Here is a 12,023-nt window from a genome sequence, read left to right on the forward strand (position 1 = left end):
GACTGGATCTAAGAACAAATTCTTTACCATGAGGGTGGTGAGGCACTGGAACAGGCTGCTCAGAGAGGTGGTAGATGCCTCATCCCAGGAGACATTCAAGGCCAGGCTGGATGAGGCTCTGAGCAACCTGATCTAGTTGCAGATGTTCCTGCCCATGGCAGGGAGCTGGACTAGATGAGCTTTAAAGATCCCTTCCAACCCAAACTATTCCATGTTTCTATGATTCTATGAATTAAAAGGCATTTAGTAGTATTGTTTCTGTTTAGCCACATTCTTAATGCAGCCACTTGCACTACATGGTGCTCATTCCTGAATTGCTGCCCAGCTGGCAGCAATGCAAGATTTCAGATCTATGGCAGTTGGCTTTTCCACATTTTGTGTATTCATTAGGCCAGAGCGTACAAGCTGCGCTTGGCATAGAGCGGTACGGCTGTGAGTGATGAAATGCCCACAGAACCCACTCTGCCACCGATAAGGATTGAGACAGGATTATCTCATGTATTGGTAGAGAGTTTCCTTCTGCAATCACACGCACTGGACTACGTGCACGCTCCCTCTCCACATACACGTGTGTTTTTCTTTTGTCTTTTTCTCTAGGCACGTACACAACGTAACATTTGCTCCGGGACTTAAGGCTGAGCCCACAGCGCAGCGGGCAGGCAGCACCCAGCCGCACGGAACGGCAGGGCCTGGGGGTGGGTGTGCCGGGCGGCCGCGGGCCTCAGACCTCCGCCTCTCCTCAGGCAGCGGCCGCGGCGGCGGGGCGGGGGCCTGGCCGTGCGGCGTGTGCGACAGGCCGGGCCAAGCTCCTCCCGCCGCCGCGCCGCGGGGACGTGCAGTCGCTCGGCGGGCCATGGAGGCAGCGTGGCGGGGGCTGCGGGCGTGCGGCGGGGCGAAGGCCCGTGGGTCCGCGCTGCTGCTGCTGGCGGCGGTGGCGGTGCTGGGAGGCGAGGCGGCGGCGGCAGAGGCGGAGGAGCCGCGCTCGGCGCGGCAGCGAGGGGACGAGCAGTGCCATTACTACGCGGGGGGGCAGGTCTACCCGGGAGAGGCGGCTCGCCTGCCCGTCTCCGACCACTCGCTGCACCTCAGCCAGGCCAAGAGTAGGTGCCGGGCGGGACCGGGGAGCGGGAGGCCGGCGGATGCCGTACGGGTGCCCTTCGTTGCGCCGCCACCGAGGGGCGGCCCGGGGCCGGGGCGGGGGGAGGTGCCCGCAATGCGCCTCCGCCGCGGGGCGGGCGAGGGGCGGGGGGCGGTGGCCGCCCCACGGCTTGGAGCGGCAGAGCGGCGGGCAGCGCCACGTCAAGCCGAGCGCCTTGGCCCTCCGCCGTGGGACTGCGGCCCTCCCGGGATCCCCATGTGGCTGTTTCCCACACGGCCGCCTTGCCCGCCTCTCTGCACCGGCAGTAGCCCCTGGCTCTGCACGGCCCCCCCCGTGGGGTGACCGGCTGTGCCTGCGGGTGACCCGGCGGGAGCGGCACTTGCCGCTCAGCCCGCCGCTCCCGGGTGCTTCCCCTCCCCTCCCCTCCCGTTGGCTTGCGGACGTGCGGCTGCCGGGGGGCTCGGGAGGGCCCGGTGTCCTTTCCAGGCCCGCGTGTTTATGGTGTTAAACTGACAGCGAGTTAACGTTTCAATTACTACACTGGTCTACACTTAGTCTGGAGAAGAGGAGGCTCAGAGGTGACCTCATTACTCTCTATAACTATCTGAAGGGAAGTTCTAGCCGGGTGGGGATTGGTCTCTTCTCCCAGGCAGTCAGCAATAGGACAAGGGGGCATGGGCTTAAACTCTGCCAGGGGAAATTTAGGCTGCATATTAGAAAGAAATTCTTTACAGAGAGGGTGGTCAGGCATTGGAACGGCCTGCCCAGGGAGGTGGTGGACTCGCCGTCCCTGGAGGTTTTTAAACTGAGATTGGACATGGCACTTAGTGCCATGATCTAGTAAACAGACTAGAGTTGGACCAAGGGTTGGACTCGATGATCTCTGAGGTCTTTTCCAACCCCGTCGATTCTGTGATTCTGTGATTCTGTTTCACAGACATTCACCAACACTTGCGGTTCCAGATATAGCGAAGGCGATGAGGGGAGCGCTTTGAACAACGTGCAGGAATGCCTTGTGCTCACACGGTGGTTAGAGATAGCCAGCGGGCACCTCTCCTGACACTTACTGGCCATACTGGGCTGGGTTTGCCACTTCTGTGCAGACCCTCTCGTTGTGGTTTAGATGCTTTATGGCAGACTGAGGTGCAAACATCTTTGAGTCGCAGCGAGATGCTCCGGGGCACCCGTTCAAGTGCTCAGCTGCTCCCCAAAAGTCCTGCTTTTTTAGACTGAAGAAAGGAGAGAAGTCACACAAAACGTGTCTTTGCTGTGAGAATTTAGAGCTTTAAATCCTTTTCCTCTGCCGAGACAGAGCATAACTTCTGTTATAAACATTTGCAAACAGATGCTATGAGAAAAATGGAAAAGCAGTCAAGATACTTGTAACCAGCTCTGTTCTTTTTTTTTTCGTCCTTTTGTAATATTCTTACAACAGTTTAGACAAGTCTTTTTCAACCAAAATATCACTTAAAAACAGGTCAAGATACAACATATTTTATTTAATGTCTTTTCCTTCTCCCTAGTAATCTGAAGGTCAGTTGAAGAGAATGTTTTGCTGTGACGAGATTAGATTATGAGTGTCACTGTTTTGTAAAGAGCAATATTTGAAACATTGTGGAGAGCTCAAAATAACTTGAAGATTAATCCTTGCTCTCACTTGAGAACCGTCGCATACCTACAAAGACTCAATAAAAATTTAAAAAAAAAAAAAAGTTAGAGGTCTGTAGCTTGAAATCTGGTCAGAAGGAATTCTACAGAAGACTTGAGAGGATTTCATCAAAACCAGTAAACTGAAATTATCAGTCATACCTACTGATTCTCTGTACTTGTATTGCTGCGTCGCATGTGGGTTATAACATGAGAATCCAAAGCCGACTGCCTTCCCATTCACAGGCACGATGTGTCTGATGATTTGGGGTATTTTTGGCAGTCCTTGTTGTAGGTGCTCAATAACTAACAGCTGTAGGTTGTCCTAAAAAAAGGAGAGACCAACAACATAGTCCTCATCCAGATAATAATTAAGAATTAAGATTCTTTATATTCTTCTCAGCAGCATTTCCCTAGTTCCCTGGGACTGTAGGTCAATGTCCTTGACATCACAAGTGTATTCAGATCACCTTGGATCTCCAGCTTACCCTGTTCTTTGTCTCAGAGTTCACATTGCTACGAAAATAGTACCTGGCAGGATAATTTTTAATGGTTTTAATTCAAGATTAATCTCTTTTGGTAGGAAATACATTTCATGCATTTTAATTGGATTTTTTTGTAAAACACAACTATCATCAAGTTACAATTTGCTTAGGAGTTCTAATTTAATAAATACACACTGTGGTTTTAGGCATTTGTCTCCAAACATGTTGCAGCATGTATTCTTTTTGTGGACTTGAATTCCAAGTAGATTTTTTTGTGGCTAAAAACTGACAATATGAATTTGAACTGAACCATTTTATGTTTCTGATTTGCAACAGCTATTCCTAACGAAGTAGTAAGGGTTCCTGAAATCTTAAACAGCTTCCCCTTCAGTCTAACAGATGTTCTGCCATGAGCTGGTAGCAAACACATGGTTTTTTCAATGCACCCAGATAAGGTTTGTGTGGCCTTGATTATCAGTGATTCAAAGGGTTTATGTATTAGCACAAGTTGGTCAAATTATTGACTTTCCATGTGTACTAAAAACTACATTTATTAATCATTCTGTAGCCTGTGCCAGCTGTGCACTTTTTAAAGCGGTAAGAAAGTTTCATTTTGTAACTGTGTGCAGGTTGTTTTTCAAGCAAAAGGAGGAACAGTTGGCTTTGCGGCCAAGCTCGCTAGTGAACGGCTTGGTTTGAACACGTGCTTTGTATTCTGACTTTTAATTGAACTTTCTTCATATTTCAGTCTCCAAGCCAGCACCTTACTGGGAAGGAACAGCGGTCATTAACGGAGAGTTTAAAGAGCTGAAATTAACAGATTATGAAGGGAAATATCTTGTCTTCTTCTTCTATCCTCTTGACTTGTAAGTAAGATCACTGTAGACATACCAAGACTGAGTACAGCTACGCTAGACCCATAGTTCATTAATTTTGCCCTTTTTTTGAGATCTTGGGTTTTTTTGTTTGGTAGGGGCTTGGGGGAGAAGAAAGAAGCAACGAAAGAAAATATGGTATTTTCATTTGTGTTTTCATCGTGCATTGGTAAAATTGTAACACAATCTTTGCCCTAATAAATGTGTCCACTAATTTGTGTCTCCACACACACACAAAAAAACTTCCCATCTGTAGCAACCTTTATGTTCTGTTTGATGCTGTAAATCACTGCTGCAAACAAGAGACAGCATCCCATCTGTATTTTCCAGAATGTATCAAGGACATTAAAAGATGACATTTTCCCTTTAAGTTCTTTCCATAACACCCTAAGAACATCTGACATTACCCTCCTTTATTTAGAATGTGGTAACTTCAGTGGTTGAGTGGAAACACCTCAGCTTTCTACCAGACAGTCCCATTCATTTCCACAAAATGAAGACAAGAGGACAAAGATGTGTAACTACCTTGGCATTATAAAGGAAATAACATAGCTCTTGGCCATTAGCTTCAAGGCCCTAGAAATTGTGGTCTTTATTTCTTCTGTAGTGGAAGTCAAAGGTCAAAATAGTTAAAATTTGCAGACGTGCACGGTAAAAAGAAATTATAGTATATTCCTCTGAAAAAAATGGCATATTTTGCTTAAATTCAGCCACTTAATATTCATAAAGTCTAAAGGAAAGTAACAGTAAAAACAGTTATACTCAGATTGTAAGACAGCGCAGGTTTGTCATCTTCTTCAGTAATAAACTCTGTGTAACTAAGCCAGAAACTGAGGCTTAAAGATTTGTCAGGCAACATTTTGGTTAAATACTTGAAGAAGCAATAAAAGATAAGTAAAAGCTGAGATTGTTTATGATGAATCCACCATTTTAAGTTAAACAAAATTTACTGTGTCATGAAATTTTGACTTTATCTTGTTTTAAATTATCTAGTACATTTGTATGCCCAACCGAGATAATTGCCTTCAGTGACAGAATCGAAGAATTCAGAGCAATAAATACCGAAGTAGTAGCATGTTCTGTGGACTCAAAGTTCACTCACTTAGCATGGTATGTATCTTTTCCTTATCTTTTACTAAAAATTATTCATGGGTCCATCTTAGCTGAAGAACTGTATCCCCAGATTTGTAGCCTATGTAGCTGTATCATAATCTGTAAAAGCATGATACTGTTGGTACAACTGTTTAAAATATTTTTCAGTAGTAAAATTTTTTAACCCTAGTGTGTGAAAGTGCCTTATCTTTGAGTCTTGTTTGATACGTTCTGCTTGAAATATATCATGTCGCAGTCCAAAAAATATTTCAAATACAAAAGAAAAAAAGGGATAAGGGTGCAGGTATCTGTAGAGGCGCTACACTGTCCCAGTTCATGAGCACATTGGTATAAAGCTACTGTGACTGATAAGAAAGAGGTCACTGTTAATAAATGCGGCCAAAAACTGCGAAAGATCCACTGAACATTTTGCTTCGACTATGAATAGTATTCATCTCCTTTGTATGCAGAATAAGAAAAATGTCACTTGCCCTAAATCCGTTCTGATTTATGACTTTTAACTTTGTGTAGGGAATATAAGTCTTTATGAGAAACACATCTGTATCTGATTTCTTTCAAAGGATTAATACTCCTCGAAAACAAGGGGGACTTGGACCTATGAGGATTCCGCTTCTTTCAGATTTGACGCATCAAATTTCAAAGGATTATGGTGTATATTTGGAAGATCAAGGACATACACTTAGGTATTTCACTTGGTTACTGTTCATTTTGTTCTGCTGGAGTGGTACTGACTACTTCATATCTGAAGAAGCTTTTGAAATTTTTCTTTGAGAGCAATTTTTACTTGGGGATTCGTGCCGAGAGACAAAATATATATTCAATAACACAAAAAAATTAGCCATAATGAGTCAGAACACAGATGGAGGTTACTGTCCTGTTTAACAGCAGATACCTGGGGCAGGGCAAATACGCAGAATACCCCAAAACTGCAGCTACTCAGGGACCTCCCAAATACAAGTGGAGTCAAGACTAAGAGTAACTAATAGATTCAAGAGATGCATGTTTCATAAATTTGATTAGTTGCTTTTGGGATCCCTGAAATGTCTTAGCATCTGCAACATCCCCTGGCAGGGCCTGCCAAAGTCTAGCTTTATGTTCTGCAGAAAATTATCCTATTTTGGTTTTAACTTGCCGTCATCTCATGTCATCAGATGCCTCAGGTAAAGAATTGTAGGTTAGTAGTATTCTAAGGTGGTGGGTATTGTATGGTGTTTTCAGAGATCAGATTCTTCCCATCCAACAAACATGAAATAGTGTGTAAACACATCACTGTAATTCATTCTGTTTCCTAACACACACACAAAATGTCTTCACAGAGGCCTTTTCATTATTGATGATAAGAGAATCCTTCGACAGATCACGATGAATGACCTTCCTGTTGGGAGATCCGTGGATGAAACACTTCGTTTAGTACAAGCATTCCAGTACACAGACAAACATGGAGAAGGTGCTCTTTTAATTACTCTACTTTGATGTTGAAGATTGTTTTACTTAGAGTGGAAGCTGTATTTGTAGCTTTTAGGAAGAAAGGTACTCAGTAACTTTAGAGACTAATCTCATACAGGGAATGAAGTGGTTTGATTGCCCTGCTACAAGATTCTGTCATCCCAGTGCATTCATAGGTTGTTTCTAGAATAGTAATTCATGTTTTGCTTCACATCCATGAGAATGCAGAGCATAAAGCATTCCTTGCTCTGAATTAAAGCATTAGGTACCATCTGTCACAAGCATAAATCTGTACAAAATATGAGGCCGTGACAAATCAGGCCCAATATTTCGGTACGTTTTGACATGCTACAGTAATTGAGATACCAGTCATCCTTGTCCTGTGTCATTCATTGAGGATCTGTGACAAGGAACTGAGTGTGCTTCGTGCCAAGATACGTGGTGATGCTGTGAAAGTTACACCACCATACTTGGGTTTTCTTTACAAGTGCTATGAGATCATCTTCCCCTGACAAAGAAGCTTTCACTGGCTTCAAGTCATTACTTTGTCTCAACAATTTGTATCCTCCTCAGATCAAGCATAGAATGTACTTTTCACATTTCTTTAATTAATGTGTTTAAATACACACATTCTTTCATTTAAAGATTCGTTTAAGTATTAATACATGTTCAGCAGCTGAACTTCCATTTCAACTCAGCTTCACCTGGCATTTGAAAGTGCATTTATCCTAAGGTACAAATCATTATTATGCTTTGCTGTACAGATTTAAAAATATAAATGCTGATACTTAGGCTATACACAGTTGACTGAGGAAATTTAACCTCTCTTATTTAGTTACAAAGCTGTTTTACAGAATACTGATCTGCAGCGTGTTTCCAGAGTAACATTTTTTTTTTCCCAGCTTTTTCATGAATGCAGAGGAGAGCCTCCCTATATGCCTTACTGCCTTCTTTGCACAGAACAGGAAAAAAGTTCTCCGTGATTCCTAATTGCATTTGTGGCATTTTGTGTGGCAGCGTGCCTTAAAGCAGTGTGAGATGGCATAACACATTGAGATAAAGCCTCAGAGGGAGAGCTCTGGAGAGATAAGAGCTTTGCTCCAGAATGTGCAACTGCACAGGTGGTCACAGGGCTGTGTGCCACAGTGCACGTTAACCACATGCTGTAATCCCTTTACTCCTGAGCAAGGCTTCAAATAAAATCACTCAGTCTCTTGTGGAATCTTTGAACTGATTTATTTGCTATATTTTTTTTTCCCTAGCATTGGTTTTAAAGAAAGAAAGGTAGGTCTCTGAATAGTCACCCGAATTTTGTTGTGAAACTTTTGTTTCTGCTAGAATAAGTGTTCATTCTCAGACAGTGCTTTGTCTAGAAGGGCACAAGAATTAAACCAAGGCATCGGCATCCATCCAAAGATAATGGAAGTGGTAGCTGGTAGCAGGTTATCAACTGTTATGACACCATCCCATGTATAAAGCAAACTGCAAGTTGCAGATATTTACATATGACATTTGTGTGCTGTGTTACTTCAGGTTCAGAAAGATAATGTTAAGTGCACAGAAGTAAGTGTGTGTAGAAATACTTTTACTAACTTTTGTCCTTTTTTTTTTCCCTCCAGTTTGCCCTGCTGGTTGGAAACCTGGCAGTGAAACAGTAAGTCACTGTTTATGTTTAAATGCATGTACTATTAAAAAACTCCGGTGAAGCCAAATCCAAAATCTTTGCAATTTTCAGTGCGATTATATGAGTAAACTCACATTATTATAGTTACAGCTTTTGGATTACTACTGACTTCATTAGGAGCTCGTTTCCCTCACGCTATTCCAGTTGTTTCAGACTCCCTGTGTATGAACAAAACTCTCTTGAGCAGCAGTTAGTTAGTGATCAAGAACTTTTTTTTTTCCTATTAACACCTGATGAAAGGAAGTTGGAAACTCTTGAGTGTGTTTTCTCGGTTATTTGTCCATATAAATCCTTGGTTCTGTCAAGTGCTGCTGTGGATCCTAGCTAGGCACTACCCAAAAAGAGAAAGTTGCCAGGCTGCTGTAGTATTTGGCAGAGCTGGTGTGCCACTGTCAGAACTCCAGCAGAGAGCACTGCTTTGCTGCACAATAGCTCTTCCTCCTTTGTTACAACTCGCCTACATGTGACTATAAGCACAAGAGCAAGGGCGCAGATGAACACCCAGAAACCATTGAACTTGTTTGTGTTCTCTGGCTTTGATCAAACCTCAGCAGAATAATGACATTTTTACTAGGGGTCTGAGCCGCCTAGGTCGGATGAGATCACTGCCATTTAATTGAGCATGTGGCTTTCTTCTGAACCATCTGGTGATGAAAGAGCATTGTTGTTTAAGAGCTGTCTCAACAAAATGCAGGTCCAAGCAGCCTCTAAGCAGAGTAGCGAGCATTGTAACTGACAGTTAAACCATGTTTCTTTGCTGGGTGTGAAAATTGCCCAGAATGACCGGAGGCTCAGAGTCACCTCTTTGGAGCAAGCAGAGTGTCTCAGTGGGGCAAGCCGGATATTCAGACTGCAAAATGAAAGAGGGGTGGCTGGCCTAACAGACATGTTTTGGCAACTGGAAAGTTCTGTCCTCTGTAACCGTGGATGACCTAAATAATATGACATTAATATAATTACAATGCTGAGATCAACAATACTACCAGTGTGAAGATCTAAAACAATACATAAGCTTTCTCCTCTGTGCAAAAGATGCAGATAATTTAAATAGCTTAGTGGTTCAAAAAGCCTTTCTCGAAGATGTAGCCATGCCTTCTAAATGTGTTTGATTTAATTAGATCAGACCAGAGGAAGCCATGAGAGTGTGGTGGCCAAGGGAAGAACTGTAAGTAAATTCTAAGAGTCTTGATTACAAATATTAATTTATTACAGTGTCTTGCTTTTGGGACAAGCAACATAGATGTATGTGGTCCCAATTGTCAAGATTCTTCCTTTGGTAGGCTGCACTCTCTCTTTGCCCAATTAGTTAAAACTTTCTGCTACTGTTGTTAGGTATCTTTAGAGATAAAACAGTAATCTAGGATCAAGTCCACTGATAAATTACTCTCTGGTGTTGCTTGTGGGTTGGCCTTAGCATCATATTATGAAATACTACGCTGTTCTGGTATTACAGTTTGTTGTGTTTATGTGTTTTGTTTTTCGACTAACATTTTCATTTTCTTTCTTGCACAGATAATTCCAGATCCAGCTGGAAAACTGAAGTATTTTGATAAACTAAACTGAGTCTTGCTTCCGTTGAATTACATAGGTCATGTTCAACTTGATTTTTGCCAATAAAATTTCATTAATTTTGTTACTTTCATGAGTTTGACTAATATGTAACTGCAGTAGACCATTAAAGGTCTTGTTTCTTAAATGGGAGTTTAACCTGTGCGAAGCGTGGGTACCTAACTAGTTATCAGAAAATATTCTTATGAAATACATATTTTCCCTGTAAGTTTGTTTAGATGCTTGGTTTTCCCAAAATTTACTTCTCTTAGCTTCTCAGGCTTATATTCATGACTTTTGCTATTGATAAGATTACTTAATTTTTGCAGAAATGTTGTCTTGCTTGGTCACGTTCCAAGAGCTACAGCTAGCAAAGAGCCACTTGGTTATGGTACATTAGTCTGTGGTCCAGAGGCAACAGCAGCTAACCCGAAAGCCAGAAATAATTTACAGTTGCTGAATTAAAGTTCCAGTTTGTCCAAAGCTGGAAAACAATTTTAAAGTGCTAAGAACATATTCTATGCTACATAAATCAGTACAACAGCACTGAAAAAAATACAGCTGTGTTGGTTCACGTGATTCAAGGGCTGAACCAGTAATTTTTTCTGTGCTTGTATTTGTAGTTTACATGTTGATAAGATCAATTCCATTTTACTTGGTCTGAATTATTTCCCTGGCCCTCCACTATTAACAGATGTACACGGTAGTCAGTGTCACATGCTGATCCATTCATTAACTGCAGCTCCTAAGTTTTAAGGCCATAATCGTGGTCTTTTCGTAAGATTAGTACTGATGTGTCTAATGATCTGTCAGAAGCTCTTGTGGCTCATGTACGTGAATTTCTCCTTTCACGGGAAAGGAACATCTCTGTGTGAGACACACTTCATGCTTGTATGCCCTGGAGAAGCCTTTCAGAAGAATGTCTATTCTTGCTTCTTCCCACCTCTCTCTCTTTTTAACATGGTGTTCTGCAGTCTGTGCAACTGGAGAAACAGCACTTGAAGTCAGGGTCACCTCTTTACCAGGATCAGCCTTGAGAAGGCCCCAGAGAAGGCATCCTCCCTGCTCCAGTCCAGCACGGGCACACTGTTACTCTTGGTTGGAGCCCACGCTCTTGAGAACTTATTTCCCCTTCCCCCACCAGACCATACGGTTCTCTTCCTTGGACACAGATGCTTCGGTTCTCTTCTGCGGAACTAGACCAGCAGTTGCATTTTCACTGTCCAGTTAACTGATTTTGTAGACTTTGGTGAATACTGAGCAGCTCTCTTGATTAGTCACTGCGGACAGAGAGTGGAAGTGGCTGCTTGCCTTTTGCTTCAGCTTCCATACAAATAACACAAGCCTAGGGCAGAGGCCACAAGGGCTGGAGCAAGCAGGACTCCAGCAGGCCCCAGCCTCCCTGCCCCTGCAAGGCCTGGGGAAAGGAGGAGCTCTCACCGTGGAAAGGTCATTGAGGTGCTGGAGGGAGTTCGGAGAAGGGCAACAAAGCTGCTGAGGGGTCTGCAGCACAAGTCTGATGAGGAGCGGCTGAGGGAACGGGGGCTGTTCAGCCTGGAGAAAAGGAGGCTGAGGGGAGACCTGATTGCTCTCTACAACTACCTGACAGGAGGCTGTAGCACGGATTGGGTTGGTGTCTTCTCCGAAGTAGCAAGTGACAGGACAAGAGGAAATGGCCTCAAGTTGTGCCAGGGGAGGTTCAGATTGGATATTAGGAAAAAATTCTTCACAGAAAGGGCTGTCAGGCATTGGAACAGGCTGCCCAGGGAAGGGTGGAGTCACCATCCCTGGAGGTGTTTAAAAGAAGCATAAGATGAACCTCTTGGGGACATGGTTTAGTGGTGGACTTGGCAGTGTTACGTTAATAGTTGGACTCCATGATATTAAAGGTGTTTTCTAGCCAAAATGATTCTGTGATCCCATCCAGAGGGCAGAAGCACAGCGGGACCAGCACCAAAGGCTGGCAATGTGCTGCTCCAGCCCGTGTCATCTCAGAGACCAGAGGGCATCATGTAGAGGCGCTTTGTCACATTACTAGGCTGTAAACCAGCTGCTTGTGTTTTGCTTAGGATTTTGTTCCCCTTTCTCAACTGTGAAACACCAAAGCATGAATACAGAGAATGTCA

At 43.6% G+C, this 12,023-nt stretch overlaps 1 protein-coding gene across 2 annotated transcripts; it reads left to right on the plus strand.

The window, feature by feature from the left end:
* The first annotated feature begins 799 nt into the window (after positions 1-799).
* Positions 800-9,989, plus strand: PRDX4 (peroxiredoxin 4). 2 transcript variants are annotated; one of them, XM_080363598.1, is made up of 8 exons: positions 800-1,100; positions 3,980-4,097; positions 5,100-5,216; positions 5,780-5,902; positions 6,536-6,666; positions 8,285-8,319; positions 9,468-9,514; positions 9,862-9,989. In XM_080363598.1, the coding sequence occupies exons 1-8, from the start codon at positions 854-856 to the stop codon at positions 9,863-9,865; spliced, it is 822 nt and encodes a 273-aa protein (XP_080219724.1). In that variant the 5' UTR covers positions 800-853; the 3' UTR covers positions 9,866-9,989. The 2 variants fall into 2 exon arrangements, with proteins under 2 accessions (XP_080219724.1, XP_080219723.1); XM_080363597.1 differs by lacking the exon at positions 9,468-9,514 and having other exon boundaries at positions 802-1,100.
* Positions 9,990-12,023: the final 2,034 nt, after the last annotated feature.

Source organism: Nesoenas mayeri, assembly GCF_963082525.1.
Source record: "Nesoenas mayeri genome assembly, chromosome: 1".
Classification (NCBI taxonomy): domain Eukaryota; kingdom Metazoa; phylum Chordata; class Aves; order Columbiformes; family Columbidae; genus Nesoenas; species Nesoenas mayeri.